At 33.1% G+C, this 22,290-nt stretch overlaps 1 protein-coding gene across 2 annotated transcripts in view; it reads right to left on the bottom strand.

Moving 5' to 3' along the window:
- Positions 1-22,290, bottom strand: part of Cbp20 (cap binding protein 20) — a 58,072-nt gene that overhangs the window by 12,271 nt on the left and 23,511 nt on the right. For both annotated transcript variants that reach the window (XM_090375140.1, XM_090375139.1), the window contains 2 exons: positions 16,507-16,688; positions 7,386-7,524 (listed from right to left, as the gene is read on the bottom strand). In XM_090375140.1, the coding sequence (XP_090231266.1) occupies positions 7,386-7,524; positions 16,507-16,688 (321 nt within the window). The remainder of the gene's footprint in view (positions 1-7,385; positions 7,525-16,506; positions 16,689-22,290) is intronic.

The raw sequence follows: 22,290 nt of genomic DNA, 5'->3' as shown, positions 1-22,290 counted from the left end.
CAAATGCTGACTTCCAGCGGGATCGCTGTTCACACGACCTCCCGTTCAACTTCCTCTACTGCATGACGAAGGCATTTCGGACCCTGCAATGCTATGTGATTCCGATTCGCCTTTGTGCCCCCTACACCTGCTGCAAGTTTGTCGCACTGGTAGTGAATCATCCTGTATAGTGGCATAAACAGGAACCAGAAGGAAAATTTGAATCACCATTAAATGAAGTATACTTCCATGGTATACACACAGTATGCTTAGCACATTCGAAAAGCAATTACAAAAGCTGAATGTTCTAAAAAAGTGCGTAATAGAAGTAGAGTTATGTGAATTAGACAATCAAAATACTTAAATTGCACATGGAAAAAAATTTTGTTCGATAATTGATTGCAAAATTAATTGAGCACAACTTAGGAAGAAAATATAATTTAAAGATACAAATTAGAAGAAAAAAAAAAAAAAACCATGTGAATATCCAGGAAAATAAACTGACCTGTTCAATAAATTCAAATTTATGTAATGTATGCTTTTAAATAGTATATCAGATGTCTAAAAATATCATTGATGAGAACTTATTTAGCCAGTTATCTTTACTTTAAAAAAATTTCATTTTTGAATAGTTGAGAGAATGACTGGCTCAAGGAGGTCTTATTATGATCGCTGGTTACTATTTTTGAACTGAAAATTATCTAGTTTTTTTGCTATTCTGGTACATAATGGAAACATTGAAAGAATTTTTTTCAGAAATTCAACTTATTATTCATAATTATTAAAATTGACCACACTTCTGATCTGCCATGCCAATATCAAGCTCAAATTATATCAGAGAAGAATCCATAAAATTGATTAATAAAAGATTTTATAATTTATAATCAAATACACTAAACTATTAATATTTTATTTAGAAAATTTACTTTCCTGGAATATAGTTCACAAATCACATTAAATTATGTGTTTAGAATGCTACCTCATCCTGTCAATGCTCATTTGTCAGATGGACAAAACTGCTTAGATGTAAAATCCATTAATGCAATTATGTTATGTAATTTGATAGTATAAACCAGAGCTATGATGCTCATCAGAGTTATGTAAATATCATATACAAAGATTTTTAATGATCAAAATATGATTAGACCAGAAAAAAATTCTCTAAAAACTAGTGTAAATACTGCATGCCTATCTGTGCAATGCACACATACAAAAGTATATACACAGTAATCACTGAATTATGACCACCTATCTAATATTGTGCTGAGCCACTATTTCACAGATAACAGCCACTGTTTGTTTAGGCATTGACACCACTAGATGCTTGAAGGTATCTGAAGCCATGCTGCCTGCAAGGCTTTCCACATTTTCGATTTGGATGATGGTTGCATGTCCATACACCTCACGTCCCGTTCTGTTCCAAAACACCCCACAGGTGTTCAATTGGATTGAGGTGAGGCAAATTTGGAGGCCAATCAAGATGCGTGATATCACTGTGCTCCTTGAACCACTTGTACACAGTGTGGGCCTGGTGACATAGTCCATCATTGTTTCAGAAGATCTTGTTTCTGTTCAGGAAAAAATGCAACATGGCAGGGTATACATGGTCTCTTAAGCCAGTAGACCTCACCAGTGAAACATTGGTCCATACACACTAAGTGTCCTAGTTCTTACCAACAAAACGTGCCCCATATTAAGCAACAGCCTCCACCTGCCTGGACAGAGAGCACTGTGCACGATGGGTCCATGGTCTAGTATTACTCTAACTACACAAAGTAGAATCCGTCGGTATGTTGTACCAGGTATTTGGAGTGAACCGATCAGCACACCATTTGCTGTAAATGATAATGAATGGTGAGGAATGTCTCTTGGGTCATCTATTGTGAAACCCAATAAGTATGAGCATGTAAGTTTGTATGAGATATTGCTCTTGCATTTCCCACATTGTAATGTCAACTTTGCACAGTGACATGCCATTGAGCCTGTATAATGCACTGAACCCTTCACTTACCACGATGCAGGCACCTCCGTAGCCAGGTGGGAAGGAGCAGCAGCGCATAGCACACGCTTCTTGATTAGACCGGGGTTCGATCCCGTCACCACCAAATACGGAGGATGCGGAAAGTTCAGGGAATGACCACTGCATATCCCGGAGCAATATGGCATTAGTTGCTAATGCTCCTAAAAACCAAACAAACAACAACAACTTACCACGAATGTCCACCTTGAATAATCCTTTACAGTTCTAACAGCAGGTGGTGGTTTGACCTGATCATTCTTTGTATGCCTTAACCACGGTGGGCCGTAAGCAACCCAAGACATGTCATTTCCGACATGGAAGCATCCAATGCATGAGTTCTTGCAATCACGTCCCTTTGAAACTCCATGATATCTTTATATCCCACAACAGCTACTTTAACATTTTTACTTGCACAACCAGAAGCAAATTACCACTGCACTGGCATAGGAAGCTGTTCGGCTTTTTATACTGTGAGCTATGCAAAATAGTCCATTTCAGATGGGGTGGTCATAATTTAATATTCATTGAGCGTATATACATACAGATTGTCTGAAAAATTATGGGTTTTGTGGAATTGTCTTCAAAAATATAACTGAAGTTAAGTTTTTGGCTTCTGATTTATTTTACTGCACTACTGCTTAATTATTCCTCAAATATATTAATGCAGTTATTAAACCATATTTTCTCTTTTAAAAATACCTTTGTTTCATTTTTATAGCATGTATTACAAACGTGGCAGAGCTCTCATTGTCCAGTTTCTTATTTTTTTCCCTCTTTAGTTGTCCTAGATTTTGGACTTGAATAAAACTCATTTTATCCCAGTTGTGGCCAGCAAGCATCTGCTCACTCTAGTTTACAGCCAATTTGATATGGCTGCAAAACCAGGCTGTAAAACCCAGAATAACTTGGAGAAAAACTATTTTGTTCATCTGAGATTGGTAAACTACAGTCTCAATTTGAAAAGGCCTTGAATTCCTGCAATCTCCAATATGAACTGAATCAAGACATCTTAAAATGAAGTGACAAACCTGGTTTGTCATCACGTGGACTATGGCACAGATTTGGGTCATTATCCTATTTGTCAACAAGATAATATCCTCTATCACAAAGCTCTATATATGATGGCCTGATCTGGAATGAATAATGTAACACTGATGGACTAGTTTTCTCAGAGCCCTTACCTAAACCAACAATCCCACTGAGGGATCACACAAAAACACATGAAGGCTTATCCAGAGAGACAACACTGCCTGTCTAATTAAAAATTAAGTAATTTACTATTCCAATGCAAAATGGTACAATATAATCTACAACTAGTTGCAAATGCCTAAATGAAACTTTATAAAACCTTGTAAGTTTGCATGAGTATTTCTGCAATGTACACACACACACACACACACACACACACACACACACACACACACACACACACACACACAATCCAAAAAATAATGGTGGGGTCTGTTCAAAAATACAAAATATATCCCATTAAATGTAGTATGCCTACACTTACAAATTCAAAATACAGTAAACACCACTGAGAAATGCCGCGAATACCGAAAACGTGAATACTGAGTTATGGTTCCCATAGTAATAAAGGTGTTCTGTTCCAAAGTATGAAATATATAAGAAAAACTAGTCTAAAATTTTGTCTATGTATATATTATATGTACCTTCATAATATGACTATGTACATAGACAGTACATAGTGAAATGCAAGCATAAGGCATCGAAATGAAAATAACAACAATTTAATATTAAATGTAATATTTATTAGAAATTTTCACACAAATCTTTCAATCCAGCGCCTTTGCTATAGCTAAAAAACTTATCCCGCCAGTGCTATCACCAGTTTCGCTAAAGTGTTGATAAAGGTGTTTTGCCTTTTTACGAATGATGAGTGAACTTAATGGAATTTTATTTTGAGTTCGGTCTTCTATCCACAGATTTAAAGCCTTTTCCATTTTTTCTAATTTAACATCACGAGTTACAGAGCAAATTTTTGAAGCAATTAGCGCGTTTTTCACGAACACTACGGGGGATTTTTTCTTCCGATTTCTTGATTGATCGTACCGTTGACTTATTGATTTTATGTTTTGCGACTGACAAGACACTTTCACTATTAGAAATTTTGTCTAATAACTGAATTTTACTCGCTAATGTCATCACCTTTGATCTTTTCACAATTCCCTTGTTATTCGTAGCCATATTATGTAGGGGTTAGAAAAGAGCTTGTCCACACTTTCTTCTGTTAAAACACTCGAAAAAGTCTGTTTTCCCTAACACACTGCAAAACTGTAGATTTTTCACTTATGTAAACATATCAATTTATAAATTGATAAATTTATAAGCATATAAATTAAAAGCAAACGACGAAACCTTCCATGACAAGCGCATAGCACATACTGAACAAGGATTAGCGAGAAACATCCACGCTCGTGATTTTGTCACCCCTCTCCCCCCCACACCTACTGAGCGCTGTTTTGACCGGGAAAGGTGATTTTAGCCACACCCATATTTTTTTATGGTGAAAAATGTTCACGGCGCTTTAAAATTCACATTTTTTTAGGTTTCATTTTATATTAAATCAGCGACCGCGAATACACGAAACCACGAATAACGGGAGTTTACTGTAGTTTCACCAGTGCCCAGGTGTACCAGTGGGCACTAAGTGTCACCACGCAAAGATAGTGGTTTAAAACAGACAAGAAGAGGAAGGCCAAATCACTCACTGGCTGCAATAGTGGCATAACTCAAAAATTGTAATTCTGAGATAATCGATGAGGAAAATTTAGCTTTTAAAATTAGTTTGTTGAATTAGAATTGAAGAAATTATGTGATTGTTGAAATATATTATGATTCATCTCATCAATACCAAGTGGTACTCAAAATTAGGCTGGCTTGATCAACATTCCCTTATGGGCAACCAGAATACTTGAAAATGTAACCCCTTTTTGAGTCGTGCCACTATTGCACCAACAAACTCTCCAAATTTGTGACTTGAGTCTCCTAAAGATGGAAGGTAATTAGGATGACGAGAAAAAAAACAATTAAACAAGAGCTTTATTTATATTCATAAACTCAGTAACATGTATGAACTACATTTTAATCTTTGAGAACATAATTACTGGTGTACAAACAAGCAAAATGGAAGAATTTAAGTTATTAGAAAAATGTATTCCTTCCGTAAATTAACTTTTAAGACTGTTATAAAAGCCGGCATGACATTTGGGAATAGTGTTATTGTTCAACAAACAGTGGAGCTCACTGTGCTTCTTTTTCGAAATTGGAATGGAACTCTTGTAGCCATTTTTCAATTAGAAATCTACAAATGTCTCCAAAGGTTTTCTTGTTTTACTAGCTTTAACATTACCTGATTTATAATAATCCTGTTTGTATGATGTTTTATAAAATAAAGAGTCCAAATGCTGCTTTTCTGCTTTAAAGCTAGCAATGTTATTGAATTTCATCACTTCATCAGTATTTTCATTAAATTTCATAAGTGTGTCGGGCAAAATCCTTCATGTCGAAAAAATTGCAATGACTTGTCTGTCACCTTGAAAGGGTTTCCTGTCTTTCTGGCAGTTCTAGTTAATGTAACATATTGTGATGGGACAAATACAGGACCAGACTTTAGCAATCTTTTAATATTTTTCTACAGTGAGTTGCACAGTCACCCTCATTTTGCATAGGACCTACAACAAGAAATTTGCATTGCATTACACTCCAATACTGGCACAACTCAAAAAAAGGATCACTATTGCACACAGACTGTGCTCCATTCAGTCCCAAGGTTGGGGTTTGAGTTGTGCCACTATTGCAGCCAGTGAGCAAAATGATCAGAAAAAACTGTGGAAGCCATTAGGACATCCTGAATTCATAGACTTGGGAAATCAGTTTGCAGTCAGTTTAGAATTACAAGTTTCGAAATCAATGCTCCACGTCATGCTATGTAAGTGGCTTCAGTTGCACACATACAAAATTTGATTGTTGCACAAAATTAAACCAAAATATGTGGAATTTGCCAATGTAATTTTAAATTGTCTAGATGATTAAATTTTGTTGAACAACATGTTTCATATCAGTGGATAGGTGAACCATCCCAATTTCCAAATATGGAGATCAAAAAATCACACATTAACGTGCAACTGCATCATTAGGCAATTTTTCTTTGTTGAAAATAAAATTAACAGGCCAAGTTTACCAGGACATGCTAAAAAATTCTTTCCTCTGGTACAAGAAAATGACCTCGCAAACACTTTCCAGCAAGATGGTGTACCATCACATTTCAAGAGAAATTATGAAAGTTCTTGATGAAAGGTTTCCTGGAAGATGGATTGGCAGAGATTGTGCAACAGAATGGCCACCTAACAGCCATGATTTAACACCCCTTCAATTTTTTATTTGGGGGGGGGGGGCTTGGAAAGAATTGTTTACCTCGACAAAAATTCTAGATTAGTTCATTTGAAAGCAAAAATAAGACTATTCAGCAGGTTACACTAGCCATGCCAAAGAGTGTATGGAAAAGAAGTGAATACTGATTAGACATATATAGTCATGAATGGTGCCCATTTAGAAACTTTTTTTTTTTTTTTTTTTTAATTATGTAAGTAAAATTAAAAATGAAATATCAAGTTCTTGAAAATATTCCTCATTCTTCAAAATATAGGCCCTCAAAACCTGACCATTATTTTTTGGACACACTGTGTATATAACTGTTGGCATATGCCATTGTCTACACTGGTAGTAAAAAGGCATTCTCATTTTGGAACAAAATGTTGAAAATGAGATGAAGTTCTATATATTTATTGCTGACAGCTGCTAAAGAAAAAAATGCTGCTTCAAAGCTGGCTTTCAAAAAAAAAAAAAAGAAATAAATAAATAAAAAAATAAATTAAATGCAGATTTTTTCCTAATTCAAAAAATTAAGGAATAATAGCTCTTGGGATAATGACAGTTTTTACACTTTGTGGTATGGCAACCTACTTTTGCCTGTTTTGCAAAATACAGTAGGTTATCATATGATTTAAAAAAAAAAAAGTTTTGTTTTAATAGATAATATCGTCACTTTCATTACTTAATCCCTTTTTAAACTTAAAAACAGGTTGAATTCTGAGTTAACCATGCTTAGAAAAAAAAAAATACCACTTTGCTTCCTTAAATCAATAATTGTCAAGCACAAAATTTATGCAGACACTTTCTTTTGTCTTGTATGACACTTATAAAGTGCACAAAGGTTAGGATGTGCTTTTATATAATCTAATCAAAATCCTCAGAACTAGATACAACTACATGCAAGTTTGCTTTGCAGATAAGTTTTTCTCATTTGACTAGTTTATAATATTAAACTGAAAACAAATTTTCTCAAAAGTAATTGTAAGGTTACCTGGCCTCCACTCTTCCCTCTTCCATACTGTCTACCTTCAATAAAACCAGTATCCCAATCTGTTCTAATAATTCTGTCATCTAGTCGCGTTCCATTAATATATCTCATGGCATTTTCAGCATCGCCTCGATCATAATATCTAAAAGGAGGCTAAGGTAAATGTACATTACAATGAATGAAACATTTCAAGTTAATATTTCTAATGAGAATAAAAGATAATAAATATCTAATTCCTTGGATTTGCAAATCCATAACTCAACAGAATTGCTTACAGTCTTGGCATGAGGGTGTCAACAGGAATACATACTCCATTAATTGCAGCCCTAATATTTTTCAATTCCACATCAGCAAATAACTTGGTTCCACCTATTCATCTCTGAGCTCACATATGTTTTTATTCTTATGGCTATCAAAGTAAATGTTAAATAAAGATGGAATATCTCTTACAATCTCACGTCTGTTATTTGTCCGTATGGTCTTAAAGTATATTACTTCGACAAACAGCTTCACACTGCATAATGTCTGGTTTTTTCCCCACTTTTTTTTTCTTGGACTTCAAATGCCACTGCATTAATTACTAGTCTAAACTGCAAGACATTCTCTTAATGAGCAGTTTATTCACTTGAAAGAAAAAATAAATTACTTTAAAGAAATGCTGACAAGTTCTTTTGAATGTTTTCCATAATTGTAAATTAACAAGTTATTTTAAGGAAATTACACTTTATACAAGAATTAATAATTAATTAATTTCAAACAATAAGTTTGAAAGGTATAATAGAAAACATTTAACTTCATTTGGTGGCCAACTTAAACATGTTGCATCTGATGGACATAACCATTCAATGGTAACCCAACTGCTGTGCCATAACGATATAGCCAATAATTCTTAAGCAGTCAATAAACAAATGGTGTAAAAGTAAAGGCACATGAAATAAACTACTCTGTTCTGTTGGGCACTAAACTACGGACTATCAGTATCAACGACTTGTTTTTGTTTATAGCTTGGTACACGTTTTTGTTTGTTTTTTTTTGCTTGCATTGAGGCATTAGTTTATGTACACAGTATAAACTTTTGAGTTTTGTTCTGATTTTACAGCTTAGCCCAAAAGTGAACACCTATTTGCCAACGTCAATAACTTGAAGAAAATAGAAAAGTATAGTACAGAGTTAAAAGAAACTATTAACAAGAAGTCTGCTTTATTACATCACTTAAAGTGATTAGAACTTCTGAAAACTTAATGTGTAATCAAAAATGTTGTCCACTGACATAAGAGATACTTCTGTTTTTATTATTTTAATTGCTTGTACATAACTTGGATACAGATCAGTGGCCACCATATTTTTAAGTGTATTATTTTGTTGAACTTGGAAATAGATAATCTTTTCCAATGTGTTAAAGAGGGTGAACTTAAAACTTATTGTAATTCCAAAAGTCCAAAACTGGCTCATTGTGCTATTTCTCAGCACTTGCACAATGATCTCCAAATTCAAACTCCAAAATGAAACTTGGCATTTCAGACCTGTGTTGTTCAGGAGCCTGTTTAGGTCAGTGAGGAACAGTTGCATTAATCTTTATTATACATTGCTTATCAGAAGAAAAGAATGATAGCCTATTCGGTAATGAGGGAGGTGCATTTTAGTGGTTCCTTATAAGTGAATGAGAGCAAGAGAGAAAGAGAACAAGATTTATCCCTCTGGTACTTAATAATAGAAATTTATTCTGATTTGTTCTAATTCACCTGCTACACTAAACACAAAATCCACATAAAAAACAATATATCTAAATTTAATAAGTCTAAATGAGCAGTCAAGTAGTACTTAGAAGAAAATATTCCAATTGAACATAACAAAACTAGTGTATATTTAATCTGTAACAGGACTCCACTGGCTCTACATAGCAAAGTAGTAAAAGTAAAGAACTATACTTCAAAACAGGAACTGAAATAATTTGATAAAAGCTAACATCCAAAATCTGTATTCCAATTTGTTCCCTTGAGGATGAGGACACTTTGGTCTTTGAATATTAAAAATTAATTTAATTAAAATGTAAATTAATTTTAAATTTCAACAATTTGCACATAGACTTAGATATAGGGATATATCTACATATCAAAACTGACTATGACATAACATATTAATGTTATGTCATAGTCATGAATATAATGCACAATTTGCTATTTGAAAATTTTTTTTATTTTTTTCTATTTTACTGAAAAATTCTTTCATTTATTTCTTCTTGCTTTTATAAGGGAATAGGAGACAAAGTTGCCAGTATGGCTTTTGCCCATATATCATTAGTGTACATTGTTGACTTATATTTTACCATTTGTACTATGACAGATTAAAAGTAAGCCAAATTAAGAGTATCCAGGTGTTGAAATTTTGACCAGTAGCACATTTAAATTAAACATACAATTAGATATTAGATAAAAAAACCAATAATATATATATATATTTCTCGCTTTACGAGTTCCCCCGGGTTTATGAGTCCCCCCCCAAGTATCAACAAAATCGAAAATACGAACATTAATTGCAAATAATTAATGTTAAACATTCATAAATACCGCATTCCAAACCACGTGCGTAGCTATACAATACAGTGTACCCTGCTTTACAATATTAATCAGTTCCAGAGACACCATCTTATCGTGAAAATACCGTAATGTGACCCAATAACACTGTTTTTTGGTAATTCGTTCCACGACCTAAGAAGTTGAAATTTTCGCTGTATAACTAAGCTATTTATCTCTCATTTTTAAGGTCGTGAGCGTGGCTTGTAAATTGTATTAGTTACCAATTCAAATAATTAAAATGCACTACACTTTCATCGTTATCATATGTTCCGTTATAAGAATCAATTTTAAACACCTTTATGATATTTTTCTAAAGCACATTTCTGGAGGTCATAACCATAAAACGAAAACAATTTGCACTTTCCGGTTTATTGGGCTTTTCTGTTACTGCAAGCAATTATAAACAGGTAGTAAACTCAATCTTCTTGCATTTGCGAAAATACCGATAGCTGGAATTGTTTTTTTGTGTTATTAGGGTGAAATGTTTCCCCTTTACTGAAATCTTCAATCGTATAAAAAATAAATTTTCAGAATCTTCTCTTCATTCCTTTTTTTTAAGCTTTGTAAACTTGTTACTCCACGTGAATCGTGTTAGTTGCAATTTGTGTGTGCCATTAAAAAATGCTTATGCATGCAATCATGAAATTTATAATTAAAAGAGAAGATTATCTTGGAAACAAACGCCTCTTGAAACATTTCTGAAGACGACGACTCCTTGTGCAACAAACAAACGAGTGCTGAGTCAATAATGAGTGATCAACGAGTGTGCATTTAGTCGATGATGATGAAGAATAAACATTCTTTAACATTTGTAAGTCGTAAATAATTTCTCTATTATTATAATTTGCTTGATTTTACAGGCTATGTTTTCATTTCTTTTGATAAATCAATCATTGTTTAAACAAACTAATTAGCTAACTAATTTCATTGTTCAGAACCCCTATTTTTAACCTTATGTCTGTGGGAATAAATTCCCACTTTACGAGTGTGCGCTAGGAACGAATTGACTCGTAAAGTCGAGAACCTGTGTGTGTATATATATATATGAATTAAAATATATATATATATATATATATATCTTTCCTTAATGGCCATCAATGCCTTTCAGATACGATCTCAAAAAAACTCTATAAACATGGAGTTTATAGAGATACCATGACACTAGAAAGCAAGCATACAAATAAGTTGAAATAAATGCCAGTTTATATTTATGCATTTTTTTTATTTACCATATACATTTTATTAATATTCTGACCTCACCCCCCCCACTCTGCTCATTTTTTCATGTCAAATTAAAATGTTAGGTTTATATAAAATGAATATAGATTGTATATACTTTCTATTATAGTATAAACATTCTTGTATCTAATATTATGTAGAGATGCTGCATAACACTGCACAATATGGAAGCCATACTGTCAGGATCAATCCAGGATCCGAAAACAATAAAAATTCTAATCTGTAACAAACAGAGCTATGACTCTTTGAATTTTAAAAAATTTCACTATTGAGTTTTTAATGATAATGTAAACTTCTCTACAATTTACAGTTGTAATAAATAAATTTTTGTTACACTGACAGGGCATTTATATAAGTTTGTCAAATGTTATATTCAATAATTTCTATGATTTACCATATTACCTTTAACCAATATTTTTGTGTATATTATATTGCTACCCATAATAAGGCATAAGGTAGCTGTCATTGCTGTTAGTGATAGTTGTTGTTTGGTTTTTTAGGAACATTAGCAACAAAGGCCATATCGCTCCGGGGATATGCAGTGGTCGTTCCCTGACCTTTCTGCATCCTCCATATTTGGTGGTTACGGGCTCGAACCCCGGTCTAATCAAGAAGCATGTGCTACGCACTGCTGCTCCTGCCCACCTGGCTACGGAGGCACCTAGTGATAGATGGACCCTTTCAAGAAGAACAATGTCTTTCTTTAGGTGCGGTCTCTATACTTGAACACAGTATTCCAAGTATGGTCTAACAATAGACTTATATAATGGGATTATGACGTCCTTATCTCTACTAGCGATTGTTCGAGAAATCATCGATAGGACACTATGGGCCCCTCCTTGAAACCAGTCTACAATGCTTGGAGAACTTCATATCTGACCGTATCATAATACCCAAGTCCCTTTCCTCCACTACCGGCTTTAGTTCAACTCCGCCAAGTGTATAAGTTATTTTGGGATTACTGTTCCCCAGGTGCAATACCTTACACTTTGTTGGATTAAAGCATAGCTGCCATTTTCCTGACCATCTCTGAAGTCTATCTAGGTCATTCTGAAGAAGCTCTATCCCTTCATCGATGTCATTTATGAAAATCAAAAACGACAATGGTCCTAATACTGATCCTTGGGGAACCCCACTTCTCACATCAACCCAATCTGAGGAATAACCATTTATCACAACCCTCTGCCTCCTGCCCTGAAGCCACCCTGGTATCCATCTAAGGATTTTCCCTGTGATTTCAACCTGTTCCAGCTTATAAAGTAACTGCTCATGTGGGACCGAGTCAAATGCTTTGCTGAAATCCAAACAAATGTCAAAATTATTCCCTAAGTCCAACTCTTGAGTGACCCTGTCAAAACAGCTAACCAGATTAGTAAAACATGATTTTCCCTTTACAAAACCATGCTGAGTAACCTTCAGAATTCCATTTCTATCTTAAGTGATCCTGAATTCTACCCTTGATCATAGTCTCCATGATTTTCCCTACTACTGAAGTTAGACTAACCGGCTAGTAATTTCCCACTTCTCTTAGAACTGCCCTTATGTATTGGAGATACACTGGCACTTTTCTAATCCAACAGAATCACTCCCGAGCCCAGCAATGCTCTTAATTAGCCTCAATGAGTCAATGCACTCACTTGTAGCCTCCCTTAAGATTATAGGGTAAATGCTATCAACCCCAGGAGCCTTACTGGCCTGTAGGGTCGTAAGTTTTTTCATTAAATAAACATGTGAAATTTCAACATCATTAATTACATTTTTTTCAACTTCACTCCCAGAATTTCTCATTGACGTGAAGGGGTTTTTTCTGTAAATATCGATGCAAAGTAACTGTTGAGTTCATCTGAAACATCAGCTGAGGTATCTAATACTATCCCATGTCCATTACATAAGGGTCTGATCTGGTTTGTCTTTCTCTTCTTTGCATTTATATACGTGAAGAATTCCTTATCCCCCCCACCCTCTATGCCAGCGATTTCTCATAATCTGCCTTTACCAGCCTAACCTTTTCAGTGGCATTATTACAGATCAATTTGTAGCTGCTATAGGCTTCAGTACTTTTTATTGCGCTCTAACTTTTCCATGCCGTCTTTTTCTGCTCAAGTAATTTGGCAACTTCATTATTCATCCAACTTGGAATCCTCCTTGTGGAGTATTTTTTTAATGGTATATAAGCATTCAAGCAAGGCTTCTGTGATTAATGTTTTAAAGGTATACATAGTATACCTTTGTATTCACTCAGCAAGATATCTACCCAGTTAAGAGGCCATGTAGCACCTTAAGGCATTGTAATTTCCTTTCCTGAAATTATAACCCATTCCTTTGCCTTTAACTACTGCCACCTCTCTTCATTGTTCACCGTAGAACTCCATGATCACTTCCTGCTACTGATTCCTGTATTGTCAGCCCTATTATGTCATCTGGTTCATGGGTGATGAGGTCTAGAGTATTCTTTTCGCTAGTACTTTCCCTGACATGTTGATACAAATAACAACCATCTAGTTGATTTCAAATTGTGTCCCCCATGTGGAGTTTCCCTCCCATTTGCTCCAATCAATTAGAGGCAAATTGAAATCCCTCTGTTACAGACCAGCAGTTCTCAACCTTTTTTTCTATTACAACACAGACTATTCTAATGTATGCTACAAGCTCAGACTATTATCTGCTATACTTCAAAAAGGTGACATTTAAAACATTACCTTTCTCGTTACAAATTTTTGGCAGCTCACCTCCAAGCTCTTCATATATGCTGGTTGACAGCTTTTGTTATAATATATACCAATATGCATATATAATATATATATATATGTTTATTGATATAATTAAATCTTTTATACAGTTGAAATTTTATAGTTGTAACCTATAATACAAGCCATAGCTAAACTATAAATTGTGTTCACGTACTATAATTTCTAATTTCTTAAATAATAAATGCACAAGGCATAATACTTTACGAATTTAAAATACATTAATAGAACATTCAGTGAAAATACACTATTCTTCGTTCGTAACAGCGAATTGCAATAAATGGCATCAATTACCTTCACGAGTTGCACTACCTCGAATAAGTAATGCTTCATCAATGGAGAAGACTATTGTTACTTATTCTCAGTGGATACCACCACCCAAACTGTACCATACGGTGGCCTTCTCCATTGTGAAGTGTTACTTATTCAAGGTAGTGCAATACATGGTAACTTGTGAAGGCAGTCACAATATGAGATACAATTAAATCGATGCTGTTTACTGCAATTCACTATTGCGAATGAATAGTGTATTTTCACTGAATGTTCTATTAAAATTTCTAATGTATCAATTATTTATGTGCAACTAAGGGTAAATGTGAAGAATGGTAATAGGGATATTAAAACTAATCTTAACATACTGAGCTATAAACATTTAAAATTTATCACCTGCTGATTACTGCCTGTATACATTGATGGGTATTGGTCCCTCAACAGGACCAACATCCTCAATATACAAGTGAAAGAAATCAGCCAAAACCTCTGTTTCTATGATCTGTATCTGTTTGTAAACTGGAAATAGTGGATGTCAGTCCAACAGATAGTGGTGCAATTAATTAAAATTATAGAATTAGCCCGAAGAATTCCTTCCTTAAATAAGAAAAGACCATGTGCATTTTCTGTCTTGCCGTTATGTACGTGTTGCAATGCCCTCTGACCGATTTTGTTTAAGTTAGTATTTAGGATTAAAATAAAACCCATTATGCTTTAGTTTACCGATTAACTTTATACATTTGCTTTTAATATAATTATCCCTTTTATGTATATTTAGAATTCTTAAGCATTACATTCTTATTATATTTCCATGTATGTTTTTTAGAGTGTTAGCCTGCCAATTTGGGAGGCTAAAGGTATTAAAACTAAAGGCTTCTTGTTTATTGTATATTTTAGTTTCCACGTGCTCTGGTTCAATAGAGATGAGACTATCCAGGTATAATTGCTCTATTGTGGTTGTTGGGTAGGGTTGCCACAAGTACCCCATTTCGGGGTATAATACCCCTTTTTTGGAATTATTTCCAAGATACTTCTTTTGTAAAATTTGAAAAAAGCAGAAATCATAAAACACCTTGTTTAGATGATTATTTAGGAAGAAAGAATTAACCGATGTTAAAGTTGTTGTTGAAATGCACCCTTAAAGACTCAAAAAACGACATTCTATCCTATTTACAAAGAGGGTTATAGAATGTTTATATTATGCTTACTTTGTAAGCTTTTACATTCTACTTGACTTCTTTTTTTATTTCATTGTAATGCTTTAAAGCTCAGGCAACAAACTTCTTTTTTTTTATTTCAAATTCCAAATATCAGTATCGATTTGCTGTATGAAGAATTAAGTATTGAAAATCTAAAGTATTGCTAAGTAAATAATTTCTCATTGATAAAATAAATCAGGTTTATTGAATATGTATTGTAAACAATTATGTAAAACACTTGATGCTAATATTTATAAAAGTTTCCTTTAGTGTTTATAACTCTTGTAAATAAAACGTTCCGAATTAAACAAATTAAAACAGGCTATAATTCGGTTAATTTTATTAAAATTTGACTAATTTTGCATTCCATGAACTTGTAAAAATTAAAAAAATATAGAAATAAAATATTTATTAAAATTGTTAATTTTTTTTAAGATATAATGCAAGTACCCCAAAACGAGGAATGAATATCCCAATGAGTACAATGAGTACACCAAGATCAAATTTTTAATCTGGTCACCCTATTGTTGGAGCTAGTGTGAGTAATGGCCAAATTTGAAGAGTATATGTTGGTAGTGATATTATTGAATTCTGGTTGATTTTTGGTAAGTAGGTCAACTACATAATGGTACATTACAACGCTGTTGTTAATCTTCCTTTCATAGTGGTTGTAAGTATAGGTTAGCAATAGCACTAGAATAGCAGGCACCCCCAGCTATTCCCCTGTTCTGAACAAAAACTAATGTGCCATTGTAAATGTAGTCGCTGAATAAACATATGCTTAGTAACCCAGACCAGTAAACCTTATTACACTTCAAGATATCTTGGAATTCATTGTAATTGAACAGCATTTTTAGATTTTGTTATGATATATTTGTAAACAGATTAATGAAGTGATAAATTCCAATGTGCTATATCTAAGGACTTGAATGCTCATAAGACCAGAGTATTGCTGTTAATAAATTTAAGTAACAATAAAACAATGCATCTCTACCTTTGTCTTTACCTTAAATTAAGTCATCATATTACCCTTTGCTATACATACACTTAATAACAAACATATTTCATAGCTATTTTTCATTTCAAAGGATACTCAACAAAGCAGAATCCACATGGTGTTTTCTTAAATCTATCAAGGCCCATTACAACTCTTTTTACATCTCCACATTTGCTAAAGAGTTCATAAATCTGTTCTTCTGTGGTGTAGAAAGACAGATTTCCTATATATAAGGAGCAACTTAAACTAAGGAGCTTTTCCTGCTCTGCCCGGCTTCCCTAATAATAGAAGAAACAAAAATAAATTTACCTCCCTGAAGCAACCTTAAGAAATTTAACACACAGTAGTAATAAGTACTTATATCAGGATCACATGCAGATGTCAAGCAAAAGAAAATTTACAAATTCAATATTGCACTATTAAAAGTTAATTTAGTTGGTTCTGAGTCATACCAAAATTAAGAATGGCCATGTAACATCATTTCAAATATTAAGGAAAACGAACTAGTAAAATTCTCTCTAATAGGTTTCTTATAATATAATAGTTTGATAGCTTTAAATGTAACAAAGATTTATTATTTGCAAAAGCTTAAAAATTTTTGTTGCCATGTCTTCATCTGCTACAAGCAATCTGAATATAATTTGAACCCAGACTTTCAACAAATGAACCAAATGTAATGTTAGAAAATACTGACAATCTTGTTTTCTTATTTTTTTTGATAAATGACTGTTTAATAGTTAAATAACAATAGGTAAGAGTGAAAATGAGTAAATGCTATATGTAAATAAACATGAACATTGATGTATAATTCTTAGGTAATGTCATTGATTGGTTTGAAAGTGGCTGATTTTAGTTATTTCTATTATAACATTTACCTAAAAAATAAATCTACTGCCTAAATTACGACTATGTGCAATCCTTCCTTTTTAAGTTATGAAGCCAGATTACAGTCTATATCAGAGGATATATGATTTAAAAATAGGTAAGTACAAGTTCTAATAATATTAAGAAAATATACAACCATTTAAGCTATCCCGGTGGACACAGTGGGGGGGGAAGGTGATTATTTGCCTCTCTTCTAGAATTGTGGTTTGACACAAGACCATTTAGGGCAATATATTTACTATGAATCTTACCTTAAAATCTTACAATAGTATGTTTTTATATATACTACTGTAAGATTTTGCTCTTTCAGAATATGGGAATTTACAAGTCTCTTATACAAGGGCAGTGTGGGTTTGGGGAGGAATAATTTGGGTAATTACACTCCCCCAACAGTCTAAATTATTAAAAAAAAACATGTTCCTATATGTTATTCTTCCACATTATCTGGAAACAATTTTCCTGCTATTACAGCCTTGCTCTTGGTTAATTTTTCCAAGTATTCCAATAACTGTTTGAATAAAATAACTTTCATCAGTAGTATTATAATGTTTTTAAAGTGAAAAGTATATTTATATACAGTATATTCCTGTTATAACACTCCTACATATAATGGTCACCACTTTTAACACTTTTCTTCCAGCCATATGATCGATCCTATGAAGTGCCATGCATCTTTTAATTTCTATGGTGCTCCTTTCATATTAGTATTGTCATATGATACAAAAAAGGCAAGCTTATATGGCCTCAGCCAAAAAAAAACTTCCCATATTATCTGTCATCCCCTCTAATAGTCTGTTTGTTTAGTTCTTCCTTGAATTAATTTAAACTACCCACTTCTAACAACATCAGATGGATCAGGTATTGACTGTTGAAACAAACTTCCAACAATCAATTACCCACAGGCTGAGGGCAAACTTCTGCACACGTATCCTGCAACCATCATTCCTCAATTTGAATTTATGTTCACTTATGTGTGTAGTCCAAAAAATTAAAATTTAATAACATTTTCTTGTGCTGATATTGAGGGCGTTTTTTTTTTTTTTTTTTTTTGTCCCAAGAAAGAAAAAATCCAGATATAATCCTCCTCCCTCTTTGATTTTTGGTTTTGGAAAGGAATGACTGAAACTAAATTATAGGACTCGTTTATGGTGCAATTTGTTTACTTCACAGAAACTGTTTCTGGTGCAGGTGAATTTTATATTTAACAAGAAGTTTTGTAGGCATAAAGGCTGATCATTACAACTCAGTGTGCAAATTTATCATCAAATTTTAATACTCTCCTCAGCCTTTTCTTTCTTTAATTTAATGTTGTTTTTCTGCTTTCCTTGCTGGTAGAGTAACTGGTGTCTTTTTTTTTTTGTGTGTTCAACATGATGTAAATTCCATTACAGACACCATTATTATTATTATTATTTCTCCCTGATTGTGGGATTCCACTCTGTGACGAGTACTGCTACCAAGTACACAGGGTGGTTGTAACGTCTGGTGTTACGGTTGGTCGAGGAAATTGATGATCCTACAGGTGTTCAGGATTGCGACTTTCTGGAATTCCTTATAGGTGTTCTCTGGGAGACCTATTGCTGCTAGGCTGCTATGTAGAGTCTTTGGTACCATAATGGTGGTTGACATGATCGGGATGGTCAATACTTCTTGCATATGCCACATCTCCTTGACCTCGTGTCTCAGGTTCGTTTACTTCCTAATTTTTTCCTCATGGGTTTTCTGGACGTTGCTAGTGTTGGGCACCGCTATGTCAATCAGGTAGGTATCCTTTTCCATCTTGTACACAAGGGTTATGTCCGGTCTGTTGTGCGGGATGGTCTTATCCATTATTATGGTGCGGTCCCAGTACAGCTTGTGGGTTCGGGTCTCTAGTACTGCCTGGGGTTTGTACTTGTAATATGGTTGTTATTATTATTATTATGTCAATACTATCTATATTTATCATGTTTATATTCGAGATATGTTTAGTTTAATTTAATAAAATTTTTAATAGAATGCATGTTTTCAACTTATATATAAATTCATAATATCAATACTTACCAAAATATTAACAAAATACAAAATTAAAAAAAAAAAAAAAATCCTAAAAAGGGAGTCCCCACTTATAATACTTTCTAATTTATAGTGCTTTTTAGGACTAGTCCCCGAGACTGAGAGAGAGAGAGAACCAAAACTGGAGGTTACTGTGTTTATATTCATTACATGCATTTTGGGCTATGCTGCCAGTCTTTGGAAAATATTTTCACATAGAAGCTACATTTATTGTGTGTTTAAGTAAACCTTGTAAACATTCAAATATTTTTCAATAACTATGTTGAATTCATCCACATGGTAGGGTGGCAAACCAACCACAAAAGTAATGAGTTTAGGGTGCACAAACACTCAAGAGTTTACTATTAAAAAAAAAAAATTTGAAGAAAAATTTATGGTCTATCATCCATAACTAGTAATGAAACCATAAGTGTAAATCTAAGCAAAATTTTGCAGCACCAAGTTTCTCAGAAACTTTCAAGTATTATTAAAAAAAAGTATATTAAAAATAAGGTATTTTTTAATAAAATTCACACCTACTAAATATTACTATAAAATTAAATTATTATAATTTTAGTTTTTTCCTATTCCACAAGTAAGTGTTATATTTGTTTCCACTTATTTTTGGCATCCAGGCTGGAAGACGTCCACTGGTATACTGTCTTCTTTATTTACTTTAAAAAAATATTAATAATATTATATAAAATAATATAAATGAATATATGAAAGAAGCCTTTAAAATCAGATAAGTTGTCCACATAAAAAGCTCTTTCAGACACCAAATAGAAGGCTTGAAAGATTTATTAAATTATTAAAAATTAATAAGATAAATATTATATACAATGAATTGACCTAACTTGGTGTACTGCGAGTTAAGATTTAATGCACTACCTAAAACAAAATCCATATGCATATGGATTTCTTTGTAAAAAGAATAAAAACTTAACTATACTTCTAAGTCCTAAGAGAAAATATTCTCAAATATCTTTCGATCGTCAAATTTTCAAAAATATTTTATTAGCAAATTAACAATATGAACAATAAAACAATGAGTAATTTTTAATCAATAAAAGAAAATATAGTTAATTTAAAAATAAGATATAGCAATACCTTTAGATCAATGCTTGAATTTTAGTTTAGTTATTAGCAACATCTTTTGCTAAAATGCATTACTTTATAAAACCTCTTGATAGACAATATTTTCAGTGTAGACTTTTCCTTGGAGGTATGATTCTGCCTTTTCTGTCAAAAGAATCAAGGAATAGTTATACATATATATAAAAACTGCCTATGTCCTGGATTTGATCACATGTACCCCAAGTAAGGAAAGAACTTATGAAACTTTATCCATTGAGCTGCTGGTTTAATCTCTTGTCGTTATGTTCATAATACCTTACTTACGTCATTTAATCTTTTTTTTTTTATGTAAACCCCAAACACGAGAGATGTTAGAACCTACAGTACTTAGTACTGTGCTTGGGTTAAGAAATTACCAGGAGTGGGGTATTGCACAAATTGCTCAATTTGTGCAATTGCTCAATTTGTGCAATTGCTCAATTGCACAATTGCATATATTATTTAATTTTGTATTTAAAAATTAACTCATTAAATTCTAGTTAATATCAAACTCAATTCCTGGTTAAGAATAACACATTTTTCAAATGATGGGAGATTTATCTTTGTAGATGCAAAACTCAAGGCCAACATCATGAACAAACATATTCAATAACTGTTTCTGATGATGTGCAACAGACTAAATTAAAACTGAATACAAGTTACGTAATACATCAATTGTGTTATATTACAGATGCATATAATTATATAATAATGTGCCTTAGGGGTTAAAACCTTCTATACTGTACTCAAGAAAGGTTTAACAAAGCCTCACTGCACAATAGGTAGTCGCGAGATAGCTCTGTGCACCATACTAAAAAAAAAAAAAAGAAAAGGATTAACCAAATGATATGGTATTTGGTATAAAGGATATTCTAAGTTCTGAAATTTTGAAGAGGTTCAAAGTTGCTGTTCCAAATTAATAGCAATGTTTTTGTAGGGGAAAATGAGGAGGGAGGGTCAGATCAATCAGAAATGAAACTAAAACCTTCCCAGGAACCAAACCCTAACTTTGGTGTCAATCTGACTTTTCCTTCCCAAGAACTGCCCAAACATCCACAACTTAGTGGCTTTCATTTGAATAAATAATTTATATAGCAGCATTATTTGAATTAAAAAAAAAAAAAAAAAAAAAAAAAATGTTATTTTTATATTCCAGCATCATGACCACTATGCTATGAAGAATTTATAATTAATCATTTTGACAACGAATACAATTGTTAGTGAATTTGCACTATGATCTACTTGTATGTGCATGAAACACTGTCGCACTTGACTGCTAGACTGCTTCTGGGGAGGAGAAAATCAGAAATAAGCCCAAAACCCTTCCAGCGAACCAACAAAACATAAGATAAAAATTTGGTGTCAGACTTGTCCTCAAAGTAATGCCAGAAACAATCTCATAATTAATTGTATATAGTGAATTATTTACACTATAAATTTCTATGGGAAGAAGATATGGCATCTTATTGGTCTGAAAAGTTTCCAAAGGACCAATGAAATATGCTGAAAATTTGGTGTCAAATCCAATTCACGTAATGCTTGAAAATCCAACTAAACACAGGTTTCTATTGGAGGACATCAAATCAGAATTTATCCAAAATTCTTTCCAGCGACTAACAGAAAACACAGTGAAAAGTTGGTGTCAATCTGACTTTGAGTAATGTCCATATATCCAAAAACATACTTCCATTTACATACAGATAACTTGAAATTTTATGGAGGAAAAAATTATGAACTTCTGTTATTTCAGATGGTCCAACAAATCATTTTTGAAGACCTAAAAATAAAATTTAGTGAAAATCCATCCATTAGGAACAGAGCTGTTACGTGCAGAAAAACATTCCA

This window comes from Mastigoproctus giganteus, chromosome 6 (assembly GCF_048544385.1).
Source record: "Mastigoproctus giganteus isolate SK-2022 chromosome 6, ASM4854438v1, whole genome shotgun sequence".
Taxonomy (NCBI): Eukaryota; Metazoa; Arthropoda; class Arachnida; order Uropygi; family Thelyphonidae; genus Mastigoproctus; species Mastigoproctus giganteus.
This window is presented reverse-complemented; position numbering and strand designations above follow the sequence as displayed.